We start from the raw sequence: 23,178 nt of genomic DNA, 5'->3' as shown, positions 1-23,178 counted from the left end.
GGATGTAACGTGTGAACATTCATAACGTAAAAACCAACAACGAGCAGAGAAGAGATTTGATCTACTTGAGCTCCTTGACTTGGATGCCTGGTGGAAGGGATTGCTTCAGCTTCTCGGCCTTATCCTTGTCCTGAAAAATATTTATTTATAATATATTCAAATTATTTATAAAATCGGAAAGTCTAAAAAAAATTTACAAATTTAAGCGAAACAGATACAAAATGTGCTGACTCCAAAACATTAGAAAAATCAGAAACTTCCAATGAATTGTTTTTCTTTCAAGAAAACTGGAACAAATCAGGTGAAATCTTCACAACTTTTCCGAAAGACTTGAGCGTTGAATCTACGTATCTTTATAAAGAATTTTGCGCAATTATAATTTTAATTAAAATAAAAACTTACGGCGACGACGAGGGTGTAGAGGTAGCTGGCGCAGCGAACCTTGAACTTGGTGTTGTTGGAGTTCTTCTTTATCTTGACGGACTTGGCATCCTTTCTACGGGCCTTGACCAAGAAGTCTTTGATCTCCTTGATTTCCTTTGGCATCGCAATGGTGGATTACCTGAAAAATTAAAATATAGTTGAAGCCAGAAGAAAAATGAGAATTTCAGGATAAAGTGACGATTAATTGAGGAAAAAGAGAATTGTATTCGAGGATTCTAAAAACTGGGAGAAAATAGTTAAACTCAAATAATCACAAGTTTTAGGACAAAAATCGATAAAGCACACCAAATGTGAGATTTCGCTTAATATCAAGCAAATTTATGAACAAATACTATAAAATAAAGATTCTAAATAATTTTTTGAACCTGATCAGCGAAAATTTTATGAAATTTGGGGTAAAAATAAAGAAAAACCAAGCAAAAGTTGGAAAAAAGCAAATTACGGCAGAGTGTGTGCGAAGGGGTACGGTTACACTTGTTCAACTGTGTCGTGAGCGTGCCGAGACCCAGCAATGTAAATGCGTGCGCCTTTAATTTCTAAACGAATTTAATTCTGCTTTCGAGAGATTTTTCTGTTTGTTTGTTTGTTATTTTTCGAGCAGAAAAAAAAAAATGAAAATACGAAAATAAAAATTTTATTGTGGTTTTTAGTAAGTATGAAATCTTTCAACTCTTAAACTAGCAGAATTCAATCGGAATTTTATTTTTCTCATATGTTTTTTGTTCAATTTTTCGCTTGGGAACTAGTGTTTTTGAAGATAATCGTAGAAAAACGGCTTTTTATTTTGTTTAATGAGTTGCCTTCTAAATTAATAAGTGAATTTGAACTGTTTCTGAAAGAATATTCGTTGTAACGCGCCGTACATGTGCAATTTTCGTTGAAAATGTTTATTAAAAATATGAAATTAATATTATGGCAATAAAAATTCTTTTTTACAAAAAAAGAAAGCAGAAAGAAGTACACGTCATCGTTGGAAAGTGGGTGAAAATCGATATTTAAAGATAAAAACCCAAAAATAACCGGAGGTAATAATGAAAATAATTCATGAAAGCTATTTCTTCAGATCACATAGACGTTTCCATGGCTGGCTTTTTGAAGCGAATAGATCCTCCAGTGCGTGGTGCAGCGTGAAGTTCGACAAAATGATTAAGTTCCGGATCCGATCTGGAATAAATTTATAATTAAAAAAATATTGAAAATTTCGAAAAAAACCTCATCGGAATATCCGTTGGCAATGGTTGAAAATTGTTAGTACTGGCCAAAAATCCGTTGGAATTTCTGAGCGGGGGTGCTCTTGGAATGGGGGATACTGGCGGCTGGGGTGACCGTCTTTTATTCACTACAGTACTCTGTACGGTACTTTCAGATGCATCCGATGTATAAGAACTCGAAAGATCAGTCGCAGTCGATGTACGTTCAGAGTCTGTAGTGTATGACAACGTGGCGTTCGAAGCAGTATCACTGCGTGGCTGATATGGTCGCATTCTGACGTGGTTGTTAGGTGATGACGTGGATCGATAGGGTACTGTAGTTGTGGTCTGGGTTACTGTAGGATGGGTGATTTCCGAGTAACCGTTTGGATTTGTGGACACCGAGCGGGATGGTCTGAAATAAGTTGCTACGTGGCCTTGGAATAGAGAAAACTCGGCCACCTAATTTTTTTTGTGGAAATTTAAAAAAAAAATTTTTTTTTTTCAGGAGTTTAATTCCGAAATTCAACATTTTCAAATTTTTTTCAGAATTAACGCTATTCAAAAAATGTTTTTTTTTCAGAAATGCTTATTATCCAAGCACATTTTTTGTTCAATTGAAACAAGTGCGCCCCTTTGAAGAGTGCTGTAATTCAAACTTTCGTTGTTGTAGAATTTTCAACGATTTTTAGGTTTTTTTTCTCTTTTAGGTTTAGTTTTTATCATGATTTGTAAACTTTCGTTCTTTTCAAACAAATAAACATTTTTCACGTAAAAAAAATTCAGAAGCAACGAGAGTTTTAAATGACAGTACTTTTTAAAGGCGCACACCCATTTATTTTTAACAATGAATTGTCGTGTCGAGACCGGGTACCGTATTTTTTCTTGACAATCGCAAAAATTCCCCCTCTGGGTTATGTATATTGTTTCATTTTTTCCAAAAATTTTGCCGAATAATTCGAATTAAATTTTTTGTCACTTCTCACAAAGTTTCAGAGAACTTCAAAAAATAAAATATTGGCTCAAAGTTGAACAAATGTTAACTTTTTTTTGTGTTCTGAAGCGAACTTTTAACATTTATTTGTATTGCATTACAAATTTTCTGGTGAAATTTGAATTAATTAGTCACGAAAAAGAAACTGTTTCAAATTTTGGCAGCAAATATACATATTTACTACAGTTTTTTCCAACTTTTACGACTTTAAAGGCGCGCGCATTTATACAAAATGGTCCGTCATTGGTCTCGCCACGCGCTCAACAAATCAATGGGATGCGCGTGGCGAGAACATTGCGCGAAAATGCGCACGCCTTTAAAGTCGTAGAAGTTGGAAAATAAATGCACTGTATTAAAGTTCGCCTACCGTGTGTTATAGCTGGCTGTCGGGCCCCCATGTGGAGTATAGGCATATGAGTAGGTGTTCTCTGACGTGGCGGTGCTCAGAGTGTCACTCTGATAGGCTGGCGGCCGGTGGATAGCTCTTCTGAAATTGGATTTTATTTGAAAAAAAAAACAAGTAGAAAAAGCCGACCGCTCTCCCTTTGATCTACTGAAAATGCGGCACTTTTGGGCTACAAAAATAGTGACGTCACAATTTTGGCCGGACGTGGCCGCGAAAACAGAAAATTCGGCCACGTCTCAAATTTCACAATTCCGCTTACCCGCTATAGGCACTAACAGTCGAACCACTATTCAGACTAGCGTGTCCCGAAGTGTGAGTATGATCGGAGCCCCGCTTCATTTCTCGTTTCTCATGCTCCTGGTGCAATCTGGAAGAAAAATAAAAAACGTATTCGGCCCCCTATTTCTTCTTCAAGCCTTACTTTTGAAGCCTCATACTGGCCCGTATGTTCTCCTTCCGTTCACCCAGCAAATCATTTCTTTTTCTTGACTTGACACACCAACAGATCAGCAGAATTACTAGTAAGAATAGAATTACTGCAGCTAAAATGATTGGAATAATGATTCCTGGTCTCCAGAGAATCGGCTCCGAATACGGATGCGTTCCTTTCTCACAAATGAATGCCGTTAATAGATTACAATTCGCTTGCTCGATTTTCTTGGATCTCGACCGGAGCCAACCGCATTGAGTGTTGGGGATATTGACCGCGCTGATCCAAACTGGAATATCATCATCCATTCCATATGGCTTCAAACGTTCCTGATCAGTTCTCAAGTCAATTGAGAATTTCTCAATTCGCTGAGCAAGCTGGGACTGGAGGATGTCGTTGATGCGCAAATATGGCACGAATGCGTCGAGCTCCTCACAATACTCAACTGCTCTTGAGAAGGTGACAGCAGATGGGACGAATAGGAAGCACGACTTGAATTCTTCATGACCAGCCTGACAGGAAATTGATTAAAATCTGTGAGCTCTTGAAGCTACCTAGGTACTCACCTGGAACCATCCAGCCGGACAATCTCCCTCAATCAGACTAGTGTTCGACTCCAACACAGGTGTAAAGTCAACCTTCACCAATCCCGGATAGTCTTCATGATCTCGAATCTTTCCTGCGGCGACACCAACAGTTCCCGGGTAACCCCAATAGTTTTCCTTCGCGTCGATAGACCCCATTTCGTACGGAGATTGTCGTCCTGTAGTCAACTCGTAGTCGTTCAGAGGATCATTGAATGTGTTGAACTTGAAAACTTCCTGAGAGCTTCCAGCGATTATGGTGGATCTGTATCTGGTGGTCTCGTTGTCCACATGAGTCCACCAGTCGAATGAAACTCCTTGCTGGGTGAGAACCTGGAAATTTCATTATTCAAATAGAACACCTGACGAGTCTGGCTTACCTGTCTCTTCACAAGATCCCTTCTAGGTCGATTGAAGAACTCATTATTCTCTTTTGCAGGCTGATATCCGTACATTTCAAGGTACTGCTGACCGTGTCCAAGTGCCAAGTTATCATAGAAATTGTTGTAGAAGAACGTATTTTTATCAACAGACAGTTTTGAGTTGGCATGAATGTCCAGTGTATGAAGTCCCGTATTTGAAAATAGCGTGTTACGTGTCATGTTGATTGCCACGTCATGTGCAACTATAGTGTCATGGTAGAGAGCAAAGTTGTGGCTGATGATATTGTTGAGCAGGGTGATCTATAAGTAAGTATGTTTTTCGAACTTCATTTTCAGTATTACCACTTGATAGTTATTTCCGCTTAACGCCAAAGCCGTCGAGTTACTGTTATAAGCGAATAGGCAATTTTTAATGAGTGCTCCCAGACGGACAACTGGACTGCTTGATGTTGCAGAAATGTACAGTCCTCCACGATTGTGAGCAATAGAGTTGGCACGGAATAAGAAAAATACAGTATTATGCAGGTTCAGTTGCACAGCCTGACTCGACGTAGAAATGTTCCCGAACAAATGGATCCCATTGAATGCAAAGGAGGAACTCTCGATTACAAGGTTCGGGCTCATTTCTCCAAGGTTTGAATATTCAATAGCTCCACGATCGTTATGATCAACTCTTGATCCTCGAATGATGATTTCTCCGACTGTGTCTAAAAGTGTTGAAATTAGAATAATGGTAAAGGCTCACGAAATTCAAAAACTTACGCTGCTCAGCGTTACTTGGAAGCGCCGAAACCTCTGCGATAAATCCATAAACCCCGTCTGCGGCAGTTGCTCGGAGATGAACAGCAATCTCATCGGAAGTCACAGCTACAGATGGATCCACTGACTGATAATCACTTCTAAAGTCAGCGAGCAGTGCCATGGGCGCAAAGGATTCCGAACTGTAGAGGCGAAGAGCATCAGATCTACCAAGATCGGTGGGAGATGAGTAGAGCTGATATTGGACTATTCGGAAAGCAACACGTCTTCCTCGAGAAGTGAAGACCTTCACACAATCAACAGGGTAGGAGTCGTATTTATAGTAGAGCTGGAAATAGGATTGCCTAAATATGCTCAAAAGATCTGAAATTGTGAAACTCACCATAATTCGATTCTCCACCTCGAACCGTTTTCTAGCAGCGCACATGTCCAACATTCCTTGCGTGTAATACGGAATACTCATAGGTTTTCTCATTGCATTTTGTGAAGAACTTGGCGCCTGCACGAACGTTGTCAGTATGTTCACTCCTTGCCCCTGATTGAACGTGACGTTCAGGTTGGCCAGTGTGATACGATCATTCGGAGAAATTACTTGAATACCGTGAACCGAGCAATTCGTCACGTTAATATGATCGAGTATTGGTGATCGATGGAATACTTGAAGACCTGCGCTTTGCCACGAATCTTTGTGACCAGCGCCACCGCCAACTATCTCGACGTACTGTAGAATTGACTTCTCCTTCTTTGCTCCGCTCTTCTCGCCGTAAGCGTGTTCAAGATTAGGTTGAGCAAAAGTGATACCACCCCAGTTTCCGATATAGTCTCGGCTCAAACTTCTATTAGATCCGCAGTAAACATAGTTGAAGTGTTCCGAGTCCATACACATCCACTGAGAATCATTGCCAGAAAGTCTTAAGTCACAGCGATCCAAACTGGGTTCATCACCTCGACATTGCCGTGGTTCCATGTAAGTTTTCAGAATTCTCACATGAGGATTGTAGTCCCACCTTGGAGTGAGCCAGTGATAGACGTTCTGAGTTTGCAGACCAAGCTCTCGGCACACAACTTGCGCATTTCTGATTGTAAATTGCCGATCACAGCTCGGAACTACTTCTCCTGTGGTGGCGTTGTAGATCTGTATAAATCCAGCTCTTCCGTAATCCGATCCGTTTGTTGTCAGGGAAACTGTGAAGCGTTGGTAGTAGGGATCGTCACGATGCAGAGTTGGGAAGTCACGGTAGACCAAATCCGGCTTTGATCTATCTGAAGCACGCTTTGGTCTCTCCTGCTTTAAGCCCTTCAGTCTGTAGGGGCCGTTTGGGGTGTCAGGATGAATCGACTCGTGGGGGTGATTTGGATTTTCAGGCCACTGACAATCATGCCGCTTCGTTCGCTCAAGATGATCTGAGAGCTTCGAATTTCCTGAGGTTCCCTTTATAACAAAAGGTCCATTAGGCCCAGCAAGGTGAGCATAACCAGCATGCCGTTGGCTCTTTTCTGGCCACTCGATTCCTCTCTTCTTTCTGTATTCCGTTGGTATCTCCCCTTTGTATTGCATGTATTCTGTGACATTGATGGGTTTGAATCTGCAAAAGGAATTTTTATGATTTAGTTCTAGATAACTTGACCTACCTGATCGGTTGCCAATACTCTCCCCTGGCCACCAAGTTCCCTAGCACCAAAATCCGAACGTTGGGCCAAACATGAACTTCCACATTCTGCTCGATATACAACGTGGCTCCAGGCATAATAGTGACGTCACGAGTGATACGGTAGGGTCGGAACGGGCGGTAGTTGTATGGAAACGAGTACCATCGCTCTGTGATCAGGGTCAGATTCTTGTCCTCATACACGCGTCCGTGCAAATCATGTACACCCGGCTCCAGATATGTGGCGTTTGCCAGTTGCCCGTCGCGCCACGGATTCCACCAGAAATTGATTGACAAATCGTTGGACACGTAGAACGGCGTCCATTCCGCACGGGTGAACGTGTTCCAGTCGTCGAAATCGAAAACGCGTTGAGCGATGACTGCTTCGTTTCCGGTACCCCACCAGTTATGCGTTGTGTTCATTGTTTCGAAGACGTCAGAGTACTGAAATTGAAAGGCTTTTACAAGTGTTATAAATATTTATCTCCGTTTTCCAACTTTCCCCAATAGGCTTACTTGTAGGTCAACCTCCCCCTTCCCCCTCTTATTTGTCTGTCTATCTCTCCCTGTGCTTCTCTTCCACATTGCTTTTATTTTTGCCACCCTGACCAGGTTTCTTCATCGCATCGGTGGTTCAGTGGTAGAATGCTCGCCTGCCACGCGGGCGGCCCGGGTTCGATTCCCGGTCGATGCAATTCTTTTTGAAAATTTTGAAAAATTATGAAATTACCTTAGCCCCAGAAACCAACTCGAAATCGATCAACTCGTTGAAGAATCGATTGAAATGAACTTCCACCTTTTGAGATCCAAAAACTCCGAGTGCATAAGATCTGGGCCACATATCAACGTAATCTCCTCGCTGATTTATGAACCTATTCTTTTCAATGTAGTTATATTGAACATAGCTTGGCACATCGATTTGTCGGAGATATTGTGACGTTGCATCCAATTTGATCATCCAGTGACCCCAATTGAAGAAGAACCGATTGCGTTCACAAATTAGGTTTTTCTCCATTCCACGTAGCTCCACCATTCCAAATTGTTTTGGTGCTGTGTTGAGTGTGAAATTATTGGAAGAAATGTTAGCGAACGCATAATATCCGTCAAGCAAAATTTTGAACTCAGAGTTCCGTTCAAATCGATTTTCAGTCAGCCAAAAGCTATGCGTCTGCTTTGCAAGCAAATCATAAGTATCCGGTAACGCCACCGCAATTCCACTTCTCGAATTATTGGCAAACGTATTCGACCACAAAATCCAATGAAAAACGTTCGCAGACGCGTACAAGTCACGATGCGATTCAATGATGGGTCCGCTATTATCAGTAACACTACAATTGTCAAAATGATAAGTAATCTCTGCGATGGGGGTTCCGGGGACCACGGCATGTTGTGGAGAGTGCAGCCACATGACTGCTTCTGAATTTCGAGTGAAGTTCACTTTTTGCAGCCAGATTTTCTCATTGTTCCATCGATTTGACAAGCGCCCGTCAGAGTATGTCAGATTGGAATAATGAACTGAAGAAAAGCCGTATTGATTGTCTTCAACACGGGATTTGTAAAGATGAATGAAGCGGTCAACATATTCTTGGGCTGAAATTTAATCAGAAATTTAAATTTCGCTAATATAAAACTCACTATCTAGGAAGAGCACCAAGATTACCAATTTCGGTTTTCCAAACGATCTCGTGTATCTCATCCGCATTGCATTTTCAGTGGAGACCACAGGAAACTGAAATTGTTTCAAATTTTAGAATCACTCTGTCTGAAATAAGCTTACATAAACCTGATCCTTCCTCGCGCTCCACGATTTTCCAGTCGAGACCTCTGTGAAAATGGCGTCCTCGTCTGAAACATTTGAAGGCGCATTGACAATTTGGATCGCCATTTTTGAAGCGAGGCCATATTGGTAGCCAACTGATCGGATCATTAGGTTGTAGACACATTCTTGATGGGGATCTGGAATGGGAAATTCTACATAACGATCCAAGTAAGTTCAGCTTACCTGCTGGACAATCCTGTGTCTCTGCAGCAACCAGAAACTTCCTCTGATTCAGATTACTCTCCATAACCTCTATGAGGTCTAGCTGCTGATCAGGTATTCGAAAAATGTTATTCGCCTCCAACTCTGGTTGCTCCTTTAAGCTTAGCCAAGAGACAATGTCATTTTGCTCCAACGCAGATAACGATGGATTGTATCTCATTCCGGATTGACCATTAAAATTGATAGTTACGTTTTCTACAGTAATCCCGGCAGATCTTATGTGGAATCCATTTCTGCGATTGTTATAGATCACACTGTTTCGAATCGCTGGTTTTTTGACCAAGTCATTGTAAACAACATCGATACCATCCCAGAAATTGTTCTGAAAATATATAGAAGTTGTCTAACCGGGAAACCCACAAACCCAAAAACTTACGCGAATCTCCAGCCGATGAAAGGTATGATAGTTCCAATCAACTTTAAAAGCTGCACAAAACTCAGACGTACGGAAGTTGAATAGTCCTCCTTTTTCGATCCTCCAGTTGTCCATTGTAGTCTGGCCGGTTACGGTAGGTGGGTTGGCAAGTAAGCTGTACCTAACACCCGCCCAACGTGGTTCAAGACATCGGAGACCTGGAAATTAGATATCAAGTTTATGGGGCAACTTGGTACCTGAAATCCTCACCAACAACTTCCGTGCTTCTGCATCCTGCCGCACAATTCCTTTCCACTCCATCATGCCGACATTTTGTGATATCCACTTCATTTTCCTCACATCTTATATTGTCCATGATCATTGGCAAGTCTCCAGGCTCCGGGAATATTCTCCAGTTCTCAAAATACTGAACATCGGCCACTAGTCCCAGCTGATTGCACGCCAGGATTGTCAGCTGCGGGGTCCAACTTCGATTGCATACAGTACCCCATTGATCGTCAACAAGAACTTCTAGCCTTCCCTCTGTCACCTCATAGTTCCCATCCACATCTACCAGGCGAATATCGGACCTCCTTTCCAATGTGAACGGAGTAGAGGTAAAGATTACCTTTTCATCTTGATCGTACTCATTTCTTATCAAATCTCCTTGAACTAACATTCCAATCCCATGCTGAAATTCAAGCACTGACCCGGATGCAATAGTTAGCTTGGCACCGGGTACAACTTGAAGATCTTCAGTGACTTGATAACGTCCTTTAAGCAAATCATGATTCTCATAGATGATTCCTCCAAGCTTGAATGGCTCTGATTGTTTCTTGAACTGACGGAATGCACCATTCAACAAGGTTATATAAGGCATTCTCTGGTTGCACGCAGCCATGTAAGGTTCGATATCGATGGATGCCAAGGAATATCGGTTGAATTGATCAAAAAACTTATCAATAAATCGCGGGATCTCCTGAAATCCCCAATTATTCTCGCGAGCATCTATCCACTTGGCATGTTGCTCCAGCTCGGTGGCTATCTCATATTTTGAACGTTCGTTGTTAAAGCAATTTCTATGAATCTTCACATTTGACGAGGAAACTACGAGAGCTGCGTAAGGAGTGCTACGTGGCGGCAAGGACGGAAACGGGTCAAATACCGTGTTGGCTCGGATCTGAAATTATTCTTGAGTGTTGCAGGAGTTGTAAGGTAACTAGGCTTGAAAATAATCCCATGACTCCCGCCTACCTCATTCTGTTGATTGAATGTTAGAAACTGTCGTGGAGCATCTTCATTCATTCCGATTGAAATAATATATTTAGCCACATTGAATTTGAACACATTCTTGGAAATTGTGACCTGAAAGTTTTTATTATTATTTTATGGTACCCTGTCGGACAACTGTTCAACCACCTACCTCCGCTGGCAAATCACCGAGCTCCGGCCACTGTGCATTCCTGATATACAATGTTGTGTCATTGTTGTGTAAAAACTGATTGGAGTTAATCACCGTGTGCATATTGACGGCCGGTGCAATCCGCATACCATAACCCAGATTTCCATCAATCCGATTTCCAGTCACGTCAACTATATTCCATATCACATCCGGGTCTCGACACGAGAATATTTCCATTGACGGATGATACTGATTCTTCAGAAATTCTACCCAAGAAATAAGGATTTTCGGCACAAGCTTCGGATACACAGAGTTGATTGGAATACGGTATTTCGAATGCCAATTAGATTCATTCGAATAAGCACAGAAATTACCGACTAGAAGACCTCCCCATTCATTCTCCGATATTATTGTTGGAAGGTAGAACTTATTATTCGAGGGGCGTCCTTTGAAGATCACCTCATTGTACATTGGCAAAAACGGAAGAGTCTGATTGTAATGGATAGCAGCACCTCTCCAACGGTTCTTCTCAATTCGTGTTCCATTCACCATTATACTTCCGCCAGCATACGATATATTCATTCCATCACCCCAATTATTCAGAATCCTAGTCTCATTGAGCCAGATGTCTGCTGCTCCATCCTGAAATTCTTGGAATAGGTTATAAGGATTAATAATCATGAGTGGCTCACTTTTACCAAAAACCCAGCGTATCCCTGATTTTCATCCAGTGTTACATTTGTCAGAGCGGTTCTTTCACGGATATCATTGGCGAATACTCCGTTTCCTGTGTTCTTCTCAATGATGCAATTGGTGACGTTCAAACCGTAATAGGCTTTGTCTGAAAATGCGTCGAATTTTTACTCTCATTGGTGAACTGGACTTACCCAAAACCGAAGCATGGATATTGAATAGAAGATGAACGTCTCCTTGAACATATCCTGCTTGATCTCCGTCTAAAACGTGCTCCAAGGCTAGATATAGTGGTTTCCCTGAGCTTTTCAAAGAGATACTCTGCGGGAATATCTCATTCCGGATAGGAATCCGGAATCTCGGCGTCGAACACGAATTTTCATCTACGTTATTTGAATCACAGACGAGAAGCGTGGTACGGGCGGTTTGAGGATTACGGTCACGGATGTGAAGCCATTGGATACTGTAGGTGTACGGTAGTCTCGGTGGAAGGGAGACCGTCTGGAATTAAAAAGAGCTGAGATAGAAACAAGTATGAAACCTTTTTACTTACCATCCAGCAAATCGCCGGTTGCGCAAGATCCAGATATGTTCGATTTTTCAAATTCACAGCGATCAAGTGAGGAAAGAAGTGATTATCATCAACCCGGTGCTCGGCACACATATCGATTCTTGGCTTCTGCTCCTCGAGCCGTCCACTCCCAATGCTCCGTCGCTCCCGCATACCGTAGTCAATAAGATTCACCCCCGTCTGCTGCTTATACCAAATTCCATCTCCCCAGTTTCCTTGGATTTTTGTGTTATTAATAAAAATTCTAGCGTCGGTGGTGTTAACGACAGAAATTCCATGCCCTCGATTGTAGGAGAAAGTCGAGTTGGCAATTATCGCGGGGCCATTCGCATCCAGGAGTTGTAAGCCATCTCGGGCACTGTGTTCAATCCGAAGCCCGTTCATTATCGGAGGCACTCCTTCTATGTATAAAGCTGATGTTGTGTTTTTGTTCACTCTGAAAAAAGTTGCATTAAGTTCAGCCGATTTGGACTACATAAGTTAGACGGGAGCTCTAGATAATTTGATGAAAGAGTCCCCAAAGTTTTAGGTTAGATAGCTGAAGTCATCCCAAAGTTTTTGAAAACTCTATCTCACACCTCTCCACAAACAATTCACTTACCCATCATATCCAGCGTACAAAATATCCACAAACTCGAGCCTCGAATCCGATTCTCGATTAACCGCAACCAGATCAGGATCCGAGTTCACATAGTGAAACGGGGAGTTCAAAATCTGGATACCCTTCCAATGCCGTGCCCATCCGGTGAATGTTGGCGGGCCCCAGCAGTAGATTCCAATGTCGTCTTCTCCTTGACACAGATTTTCCGACAATCTGATTTTCTGAGGATTCGAGAATGCGGGGCAATCCCAAAGGTTTTTTGCGGCTCCGTGGCAATCTGGTTTCGGCATTACAAATGGGTACGTGTCATTGTTCCGACGGAACCATTTCCAGAAGCCTCCATCCGAATAGCCCATTGATCGACATGCGGTTCCAGTATCTATGGATGTCCAGCTAAAACAATTGGCTTTAATATTCGGTCAAAATGGAAAACCAACTCACTTAGTAACCATTGTACACACGGATCTCCATCGATCTCTGAACTGTACTTGAAGTCGACCTTGTCGTACTGTAGGCCCGTCTACTAGGCGAAAGTTGGGCATTTCGGAGTCATAGTTGATTTGTTGCTGATAGGGGAGCATCTCGATATGTGCGAATTCATTTCCCTGAAAATTAATCGGATATTAATTTGTAACTCTTAAAATGATGGTTTTCAAAATTTCTGCTCCGCCCGACATGTGCCGGGTTCCTATCCAGCGAAACTTAATCGTCACGCTTAATTTGCAGAAGTTTCAAGAAATAAAGTACTGCCATCATTTTAAATTTTTCTTTCAAATTTGCATGACTTTTAAATTCTTTCTCAAGCCCTCCCACACAGCGAACACTTTGAATTCTAATTTCAACACTTGTTTCCTCATCTATTTGCATAGTATTATATTATTCCGCTTGCCCTGTTTCCACCATCAAACTGCTTCGTTCGTATGTTCTTTGCATTACTTTTTTGTTCATACGTCTGCGTCTCTCACATGGGAAACTATCTCTCGCCAGTCAGCGTGACGTCATAGATAGGGGTTTCGGATAAGGATGACCGTAAATGGAAACAACAAGGATTTTTAGCGGCCTCGACACAAAATTTTAATTCTAAAGCGAAATTTTTCTCAACTTTTTTTCAGAAAAAAAGCTCCAAAATCTCCGAACTTTCTCTAATTTTCCCAGTTTTATGCATTTAAAAATATCTTTAAAAAACTCACAATTGCTCTGAGAGTTCCCTTGACAATAAGCCCAACTCCGGTATCGAAATATATCCTTGTACCCGTTTCGATATCCATGGTTACCCCATATTCGACAGTCAAATCACCCATAACTCGATATGGACTGTTACGGTAGTACAACGTGATGTTGCTACCGTATGCGCCTTGAAGAACATTCTTGATCGGTTCCAATGGTTGCCGGTATCCTGGATCCAGTGGTACTTGGCCTGGGGCTTGTCCCGGCTGACCGATTTGACACCATGTTACATGGAATATTACTATTAATAAGAGACTTCGTAGGATCATTCATTCAACTGCAAAAAAATCATTTCAGTGGTGGAAAATTAGCTGGGGGAAATAAATAGAAAGTCGCCAATAGCAAATTAATAATCCTTATAAAAATCTGTACAATTCACTTGTTGAAAATGTTCTTCTTATTTCAGAGAAAGGAGACGCAGACAGTCTGACAGTCTTGCCGTCTAACACATCCCCTCCTCTAACACTCTTTTCCCATTTTTTACAAGCTATTTTTAAGAAGCTGTACCTATTCAATAGATGAGCTATAAAATGTTTCGAACTAACAAAAATGTCAGCATGAAATTTTGCACACTTTAACAGTGAAAAAGTTTTTAATATTTTTATTCGTAACATAAATATTCCACCTTGAAAATTTTCAATAAAACGGAAATTATAAATTGGCAGGAATTTCAGAATAAACACATCTTGCACAATATAAATTATCGGTAAAAATGATGACTCAACAAATTGAATTTCTGAAAAATATTTGCATAGAGTGCTGGTTCGGATTTTGAAATAACTACGATTAAAACTACGACAAATCCGGAAACATTTTTTGGAAATATTTCAAAACAAAGTACAAAAATATTCCTTTAGAATAATGCAATGGAACAAAAAAAACCAAAACACTCATAGTACTCTCTACTGATAAGAAGTAAAAAGGGGGTGATGAATCATCTCAACAAATAATCAATAATAATACGTAGACAGTGTATACAAGAAGAGCCTGTGCTTTCTACCTGCTTGTGGGGTGAACCAAATATGCATAAAGTGAACAAGAGAGCGTTTGAGACGAAGAGACGCAGATATTTACATACATGGAGAGACGCAGAGCATACGACGAACGAAGACAGTCTCAAAGGGTCAGGACTGCTGGGAGGAAGGGCTTGGTGTCTTGAGTCAACATGAGAGATAAGAGGGTAGCTGGAGAGACGCAGGCTCTCTGGACAGGTGTGGTTACCTGAACGCTTGTAGGGAAAATGACAGTGGAGAAGCAACAAGACACACATATTGGAACGACTTTGGAAATGAAATCAGTGATTTTTTTTCAAACAACACCTGAAAATCGGTAGCTCACAGTTCTAGGCTTTGGCTGAGGCTTAGGCTCAGGCTTAGGTGTAGGCTTATGCATAATTTTATGTCTAAGAGGACGCTAAAGCTTCATCCAATACAAAAAACAAAACAAAAAAATTATGTTTATTTTGGAATAAAAATCAAAGAAGCATAGGATGTCTTGTCGGATAAATTGTGGATTTTCTTTCTGGATACACAGTGATGATATTGAATCCAAGTATTCTCCCAATTTTTACGAAACACTCTAGAACCGCTTCTCGATAAGAAGCATGTACAAAAAGCATGAAAAGTGACGAGAAAAATCCATGTGTTGCAATCAGTATGAATGATACGTTTGTAAGCTTTTGGTTGAAGTAACCAAAGGCTCCAGAAAATCCAATGTAGAAAAAAGGGGTGTTCAAGCAGAACGATGGAATAAGCAATTGTAAGATGATGGCTCTGAAATTTTTTAGTCAGATCATTTCGACTCCACCACTCACTTCATAAATCTGTTCTGCATTTCCAGTGTTCGCTGGGACAAATGATTTCCGAATTTTTTTATGGATCGGTTTAACAAAAACATTAGAAATGCTCCCTGAGCACATAAAAACCCAAGTTCCATCATGGAAGTGATAAGCATTAAGCCAGCATTCTCAGCGACAACAAATAACGGTAGAGATAAGATTTCAGAGGAGAGACATGGTAGGTGCTGAAAAAAACTATGATGCTTTTGAGAAGTATTTCGATTGTCTCACCTCTAAAATAAATTCTCTGGCATGAGTTTGATCTGGAATCTGATAAAAAACTGGCAAGAACATGAGCACGGCAATTGTGTAGTTCATTGTATACCACGGAATTCGAGCATATTTCCACCAGTACAGGTTACGGGATAATATGAAAAAACGATTTTCATAGAGGCAAAGTATCGAGACGCACATTGCTGGAAAATCATTTTATGAATGCACCGAAATTTTGAATTGAAATTTGATTAAAAAAAAAAAACCCCAAATTTTTGTAGAATTGAATATTTTATTGTTGAAAGTCTAAATCTTACCTTCCACTGTTGCCATTATAAACATAACTTGATACTCTGTATTTATCTCAAAATATTGCAGCAGACCCAATGTACATCCAGCATAAAGTGGTGCAACTAGAAATGGACACACCAGGATACTGAATACAATATCCACAAAACAGGTCCAAAAATGAAAAGTCAAAAGGCTGAACTTTACAGAGCTCATCGATGGGGGAGTTTTGAAAACTATAACCCAACCGGAGAATATACATAAGGGAAATGAGAATATTGCGACAATATGAAGAGATAGTAGAAGGAACTCGTGAGAATCTAGATAGGTCGACTGATAGTCAGAAGAGCACGAATTAAATGTTTGTAGAATAAACATGAATAAATTGATTAAAGGAATTCTTATGGTTATTGAGTGTTCATAATGAACGGGAGTTAAGAAAATATAACGATTTCATCAGTTCCACCTGCTCTTATGATTAATTGTTTTTTTTTGTTGCAAATAACAATCCTCGTTTCCTAGAATTCATACATATTTTGCATACTACAGTTAATTGACAAAAACTTTATACATCTGAATTTCGTTTTTATGAAAGTTACAGTGCCGGACAAAATTTTATTCGGTTTTTAGATAATTTTTTTGAATTTTACAAACACGTATAACTCAAAAACTATGAAAGTTAGAAAAACATTTTTATCTAACAAAATGTTTTCGATTGCTTTTTGTCAATGTCAAAATTATAACTCTTTTTGGAAGAAGCACAACGAAATTTTTGTGATGTTTTGCTTATACATACATAAATTTACTTTTTACCATTGCTATTAATTTGTTTTCTGTAATTCTTTTGCGTGCATTTCTTTAGCGTGCATTCAAAAAGTTTTTATTATACAAATAGAAACAATCAACAAAGATTCAATAAACGTTGATAGACATTCTTGATTGAAAAATACTCGACTTCTTCTGTGGATACTGTCTTTCTATATTTATACCAAACGATTTCAATGTGTTCACGAAAAATTTAATTACAACTTCTCGATAAGCAACCTGGATATACAGCATGAAAAGTGATCCGAATAATCCATGGGTTGATATAAAAATAAATGAGAGATTTGTGAATTTCTGGTTGAAGTACTTAAATCTACCAGAATACCAGAGATATGTAAAAGGCGCGGCAAGATATAGTGATGGAACGATTAGCTGCAGAATGATGGCTCTATAATTATTCATCTTGATTATTATCAGTTCTAGGACTAAAACGAACTTCGAAAACCTATTCTGCATTTCCACAGTCTTTTTAGATAACTGTGTCCCATACTGATTCAGTGATCGTTTTACTAAGAAGAAAAACGTTAATCCTTCAATGCAAATAAATGTTGAAACAAGTGAGGCACTCCGTAACATTAAATTCACGTCAAGGGCCACAATGAACATTGGACCAGACAGGATTTCAGGTGTTAGGCAGGGAAGGTGCTGAAATTATTTATAAGAGAGAATTTTATTCGGATTTTTTAACAACGCTAATTGCTCGGGTACTTTCAAATTTTCCGCGGAAACCAAAAATCGCATATTTCAAGTATTACTCTTAACCGATAAACTTCAATAATGGCAATTTTTTGGTTTTCTTGGTAAAAATTTTTTTTGTTGATTAAAAAATGTTGGTTTTTTTTGTTGCTTTCTTTGTATTTTGTTTTGGTTTGTTTAAATCTGAAAAGTGGTTTCCTATAGTGCTAGTATGTTCATACATTATGCTAAAACTATTTTAAAATTTTTGAGTTTTTATGTGCAGTCAAAATGTGGTGAAAACAATTTTAACTCATCATAATGTTTTCTAAAAAAAACTTCTACAATTACTATATTAACTGAAAATTTTGAAAAGTATAAGACTTTTCTAGTGTTTTAACAATAAAGAGAATCTTTTAATTCTATAAAAAATACCTCTAAAATAAAAATTCTCGCATTCGTCTGATCCGGAACCATAAAATAAACCGGTAAGTACGCCGCCACTGCCAAAAAATAATTGAACGCGTACCAGGGGAATCGCAAAAGAGCCCAGCGTTTCTTGTTGCGTTTGAATATGAAATATCGATTTTCATATAGACCGAGTATGGATACCATCATAGCTGAAACATTGTGGAATAGATTAAAAACTATTTTTATAGTGCTAAAATGACCAAATATCATATTGAAATATTTCAAAAAATTTTTGAAAAATTTTTTTATAAGTCAACAATTGTTGTATCCAGTTTTCACATATTTTTGGAAGTCTATTTTGGAAGAATTTTTTGGAGAATTTTTGAAGAATTTTATTAATATGTTAAAATAATTTCATGATATTCGGCCTTTCTCCCACTCACATTCGGTTGAAGCCATTGAAAGGATAGCTTGATTCGCTACACCTATTCCAAATTCTTTGAGCACTCCCAATGGATACCCAGCATAAAGTGGTGCAACAGCAAATGGGCATACCAGAATGCTGAATAAAATATCCACAAAACAAGTCCAAAAATGAAAAATCAATAAACTCCGCTTAACAGTTTTCATGGATTGGGGAGTTTTGTAAATAATCATATAACCCACTAAAATGTATATTGGAATTGCTATGAGAGCAACCGCATGTAGTGCAAATGTATAGAAATCGGGAGAATCCAGATAAGTGAACTCATAGTCAATTGGGCAGTAACTCACATTGTCCATATCGTTAAACATAAAATATCAGCAAAAGGCGCACTGATGAAATGTTTCATGTCGCCAGAGATCAGAATAACACCTGCGGGCTCATGGACTCATTTGATTTAGAGTTTCAAAGATCGTCTACAAATTCAACTTGCACAGAATTACATCAAATATGAGAAAACATTTTCAAAACCTCTGAAATTTTCCTGAGAATTTCAAAACACCAGGTTTTTTTTTTGCTGAATTCAATGTTGGTACTGTAGCAGCATACATTTCTTGAAAGTTTCCAGCAATCTAGAAACGTTTTGGTAGTTTTTGTTAAAAAAATACACCCTTTGTCACTAAAGTTTTGAATTTTAATTTTGAACATTTTTGTCAAATCCTGAAATTATCACTCCGGGAACACGTTTTGATACTAAAATTAATTCAGGCTTATTTTCCAGTTGCTTGAAGTTTTCTGGCTACATTTTTAGAGCGAAAATCTCAGGCAATTCAATTTAGGCATAAACCGTTTGCAAAACAGTACTCTGCAAAAAATTTAGACCTCCTTTTCTCAGACTTTGGTTGTTCAGTAACACCTGCAATTTTATGCTGACAGGTGAATCCATGAATTGGTGACTAAAGGTCTTTGACTACAGCCTAACTTCTTAAAGAAAAAATCACTAAAGTAGGGGTAAGAAAAAAATCAGCAATTTTGATCACAAAAGTGCACTGTTCAAAATCTCGTCTCAAATCTCAATTGATTATACAAAATGCGATTGAACTCATAGTTGGCTTTTCAAAGCGGAAAAAAAAAATTCAAAAAGAAAAAACTTTTCAGACCAATTTTTGCTGTTCTCGAGGAAAATGGTTAAAAACGTGGATTTTTGCAAACTTTTGAATAATTGAGAGGTGCTTAGAAATAGGCAAATGTTCTCGAAATTAAGAAAAATCGGAAAACTTCCAAATCACATTTTTAAGCCCCTTTAATTAGTCTCCAGGTTACCAAGACTAAATAAAACCAAGTATTAACTTGGAAGAACCTGTTAAGACAAATGTTCAAAAATTCATAACTATCTTTGTCCCAAGACTAACAATTTTTTTGATTTCAATGATCTGAATACATCTAGAAAATTCCAACACATCTGTTTATTACTAATTGAATTTCAACGACGAGGGGTGTCTACACACGTGTTTCCCCCCAAAAATTAGCTGTCAATCAATCAAAATTTCAAGCAGAAGAAACAAAATATTATTTTTTTTCCCCAAGTTATTTTCCAGCTATTCGGTTTGTGACGTATATCTAAAACTTCAAATAAGTGTAGTATAATAATTTATTCAGAAAAAAACATAATACAGGTGATTCTAGGCTTTCTGACTTTTTCCCAAAATCACGTTTTTTTAGAATCCATACAAGAAATGCTAGCCCAAATCCCGTTCAATATTATATCATGCTTATCACTTTTTCTCGACATCATCCTTATCACTTTGATCATCAAGAAAAGTTCATCGTCAATGGCAAACTACAAGTATTTGATGCTTATTTCGAGTTTTCTGAAAGTATTTATCGGAGTTCTCCATTTTATAAATCAACCGAAAGTTCATTTTTATCAAGCCTCTTACGTTATTTACAGTGAAAATCCTGTTGGATTACCGAGAGCTGTTTCGTTTTGGGTTTTAGGTGAGGTTCTGGAAGTGCTCCGCAATTTTGTTGAATTAAAATATAGTTGGCTTGTCCAACGAAAGGATACAAAAACCATAGTGTTCAGAACGGTTTTTGGCCGTAATCAATATTAAAATGTTCAGCTCTCGACTGTGCTGCATTTGCGATGACCCTCTACTTGCTGGCTTTTCATTTTGTCTATCGATATTTGGCAGATCTTAAACCCGATCAACTCTACTTTTTTACATTCCCATATTCTCTAATTTTCACTGGAATTTTCTCGTTTATGACATTAAACTGGTGGTTGTCAGCTGTATTTTTTGCTGGGGAAAGTGGATCTGTAGATGAATATATTGGGTAATTTTTACCTGTATTAAAATACATTATATATTTTTCAGCTCAAATATGCTTCAAAAATTCAATTTAACGCCGGTGGAATTCTCTTACATTTCGTCGATATTCTATGTAGTTTGCTCAAAGTTTAGCTCAATTTTGAGTTTTGAAATTTTCAGAAAAAGAATCTCCAAACTGGAGTTGAAGAACTGAGTTTACACGATTTTTTGCTTCTGATCAATTTGATGTTCATAATTGTAAGTGAAATTGTTTTTCAATGTTTAAATTTATAGATTTTCTAAAAAGTTAAAATCAAAATTTTCGGTTTTTTTGATTTTTAGAAAAAAAATTTTTTTAAACAATTTTTAAAAATTTATATAGAAAATGGAAATGTTTCTATTTTTCAAAAATCGAAAAAAAATTCAAAGAATTGAACGAAAAACGTCTATAAAATCTAGATTCATTAAACAAATTTCATTCAGAAAATCGAAAAATAAATGCCCAGAAATATATTAATTTTGATTTATTAGTGCATTTCAACGAAAATTGAAATACGGAAGTTACAAAAATTTCCATTTTTTCGAAAATGTCCTTTTAAAAACCGAACAATCTAAAAATCTGTACTATAATTTAAATCAATAAATCCGAAAAATTCCAGGACACGGGTTTTCTTATAATCGGATATTGTTGGTTAAAGCTTCAGAAAGTATTCTCCCATACCACCAAGCAATACCTATCACTATCCAAACGAACTCTAGAAATGCAAACTCAACTCTTCAAATGCATTGTTGCTCAAACTCTATTCCCAATGTTTTTCTTGCTCATCCCATCAGGATGTATTCTGCTCTTCCCATTATTTAAGTTTGAGCCAGGGCCTGTCGAAACAATATTCTTACCGATGATGGGAGCACAGACTGTAGTAGATTCTATGGTCCCTATGTATCAGGTTGTCCCATAAGTTTTTGTACTTTTTTTCAAATATTTTTCCAAAACTTCTAGAAAGTTTTAAAATTTTTTCATCGTAGGTCGTGTCAAGGTCGGGTCGTCCCCTTTCAGAAAAGATTCATTTCATCCATTTCTACTTTGCCACGATGACAATCATCAAACTTGAACGTCGAGACGTTAGATTGCTTCTTCTTTATGAATTTCGTCTTGGTCATTCAGCAATGGAAGCGGAACGAAACATATGCGGTGCGATGGGTGAGGGAGCACTCTCTTATAATACAGCAAAGAGTTGGTTTCAAAAGTTCAAGAACGGCGACTTCAGTCTCGAAGAAATAGAACGTTCTGGGCGACCGGTAGAGTTAAATGAAGAAGACCTAGTGAAGCTGGTGGAGGAAGAGCCTCGTCTTAGTCTTCGTGAAATGGAAGAGAAGCTTGAGTGTTGTCATAGCACAATTGCACGTCACTTGGGTCGCCTTGGTTTTACTTCAAAACTTGGAATTTGGGTGCCTCATGAACTTTCGGCATCACAGAAGCTCACTCGGGTCAACGTTTGTACTCAACTTCTAACTTTTCGTCGAAAGTTCGATTGGCTGAACAATCTGGTTACTGGAGATGAGAAGTGGGTGCTCTATGTTAACCATTCCAGAAAACGTCAATGGCTTCCGATCGGTGAGAAAGGAATACCGACGCCAAAGCCTGATCTTCACCCAAAAAAGATTATGATCTGTGTCTGGTGGGGTGTTCAAGGACCCGTGCACTGGGAATTGTTGCCAACTAATAAAACTATCACTGCTGATTACTATTGTGCCCAATTGGACCGAGTTGCAGAAAAGACCAACGGAAAATATGAAAAACTATATTTTCTTCACGATAATGCTAGGCCTCATGTCGCCAAGAAGACTTTCCAAAAGCTGCAAGATCTTGGTTGGACTGTTTTACCGCATCCACCATATTCTCCAGATCTTGCACCAACCGACTACCATTTGTTCTTGTCTCTCAGTGACTACATGCGCGACAAGCAATTCGACGACGAAGAGCATCTCAAAACTGAACTCTCCACTTTCTTCTCATCGCGTTCGCCGGATTTCTTCTCCCGTGGCATCATGATGTTACCTAGTAAATGGCAACAAGTGGTGGACACTAATGGTGAATACTTGTGTGAATAGTACTACTTGTCGCTTGAGAGAAATAAATTTTTTTCAAAAAAAAAATAGTACAAAAACTTATGGGACAACCTGATATTTTATCAAGAATTATCGTATGGCTATTCAACGATTTTTTGTGAGGGAACCCACAATGACGGGGACTTCAATTGGAGTTTTTCATGCTCGGGTGTTATAGAATTACATACATAAATAATTTTTAAAAATTTTGTTTTAAATTATGAATATGACAAAAAAGGATTGACGTTTAGATCAGGAGTGGCTGCAAACGATTTGTTCCGGCAAATCGGCAAATTGTCAAATTGCCGGAATTGAAATTTACGGAAAATCGGCAAACACCGAAAATTGAAAATTT

General features: G+C 38.8%; 5 protein-coding genes and 4 non-coding genes across 9 annotated transcripts; 2 read left to right on the top strand and 7 right to left on the bottom strand.

Annotated features, from left to right (window-relative positions):
* Positions 1-4: 4 nt before the first annotated feature.
* rpl-38 (Large ribosomal subunit protein eL38) lies at positions 5-562 on the bottom strand. The gene is made up of 2 exons (NM_074459.9): positions 403-562; positions 5-130 (listed from the first exon to the last, which is right to left on the bottom strand). The coding sequence occupies exons 1-2, from the start codon at positions 544-546 to the stop codon at positions 62-64; spliced, it is 213 nt and encodes a 70-aa protein (NP_506860.1). The 5' UTR covers positions 547-562; the 3' UTR covers positions 5-61.
* A 757-nt stretch (positions 563-1,319) lies between these two features.
* Positions 1,320-14,007, bottom strand: C06B8.7 (SRCR domain-containing protein). Its single transcript, NM_074458.7, has 25 exons — positions 13,693-14,007; positions 12,944-13,107; positions 12,503-12,895; positions 11,884-12,337; positions 11,525-11,831; positions 11,330-11,478; positions 10,659-11,279; positions 10,490-10,600; positions 9,506-10,415; positions 9,257-9,453; positions 8,842-9,202; positions 8,617-8,795; positions 8,475-8,568; positions 7,570-8,429; positions 6,823-7,283; positions 5,573-6,776; positions 5,194-5,518; positions 4,774-5,138; positions 4,429-4,731; positions 4,031-4,381; positions 3,456-3,976; positions 3,294-3,401; positions 2,996-3,115; positions 1,657-2,049; positions 1,320-1,608 (listed from the first exon to the last, which is right to left on the bottom strand). The coding sequence occupies exons 1-25, from the start codon at positions 13,996-13,998 to the stop codon at positions 1,509-1,511; spliced, it is 9,357 nt and encodes a 3,118-aa protein (NP_506859.2). The 5' UTR covers positions 13,999-14,007; the 3' UTR covers positions 1,320-1,508.
* On the bottom strand, positions 7,457-7,544 carry C06B8.15. The gene has a single exon (NR_070040.1). It is a non-coding gene; the product is annotated as an Unclassified non-coding RNA C06B8.15 (non-coding RNA).
* On the top strand, positions 7,463-7,533 carry C06B8.t3. The gene has a single exon. It is a non-coding gene; the product is annotated as a tRNA-Gly (tRNA).
* Positions 13,136-13,244, bottom strand: C06B8.14. The gene has a single exon (NR_070039.1). It is a non-coding gene; the product is annotated as an Unclassified non-coding RNA C06B8.14 (non-coding RNA).
* C06B8.13 lies at positions 13,475-13,574 on the bottom strand. Its single transcript, NR_070038.1, has one exon. It is a non-coding gene; the product is annotated as an Unclassified non-coding RNA C06B8.13 (non-coding RNA).
* Positions 14,008-15,173: 1,166 nt separating the features above from the next.
* Positions 15,174-17,272, bottom strand: srh-219 (Serpentine Receptor, class H). Its single transcript, NM_074457.6, has 5 exons — positions 17,112-17,272; positions 16,097-16,585; positions 15,798-15,982; positions 15,543-15,751; positions 15,174-15,501 (listed from the first exon to the last, which is right to left on the bottom strand). Exons 2-5 carry the CDS (start codon positions 16,443-16,445, stop codon positions 15,204-15,206), a joined length of 1,041 nt encoding a protein of 346 aa, NP_506858.2. The 5' UTR covers positions 16,446-16,585; positions 17,112-17,272; the 3' UTR covers positions 15,174-15,203.
* srh-218 (Serpentine Receptor, class H) lies at positions 16,980-18,761 on the bottom strand (the record flags this gene model as incomplete). Its single annotated transcript, NM_001026201.2, has 4 exons — positions 16,980-17,280; positions 17,329-17,537; positions 18,003-18,187; positions 18,422-18,761. 4 exons carry the CDS (start codon positions 18,759-18,761, stop codon positions 16,980-16,982), a joined length of 1,035 nt encoding a protein of 344 aa, NP_001021372.2.
* A 1,361-nt stretch (positions 18,762-20,122) lies between these two features.
* Positions 20,123-22,858, top strand: str-264 (Seven TM Receptor). The gene is made up of 5 exons (NM_074456.5): positions 20,123-20,400; positions 20,526-20,739; positions 20,781-20,847; positions 20,895-20,972; positions 21,374-22,858. The coding sequence occupies exons 1-5, from the start codon at positions 20,139-20,141 to the stop codon at positions 21,671-21,673; spliced, it is 921 nt and encodes a 306-aa protein (NP_506857.2). The 5' UTR covers positions 20,123-20,138; the 3' UTR covers positions 21,674-22,858.
* Positions 22,859-23,178: the final 320 nt, after the last annotated feature.

Source organism: Caenorhabditis elegans, chromosome V (assembly GCF_000002985.6).
Source record: "Caenorhabditis elegans chromosome V".
NCBI lineage: Eukaryota > Metazoa > Nematoda > Chromadorea > Rhabditida > Rhabditidae > Caenorhabditis > Caenorhabditis elegans.
This window is presented reverse-complemented; position numbering and strand designations above follow the sequence as displayed.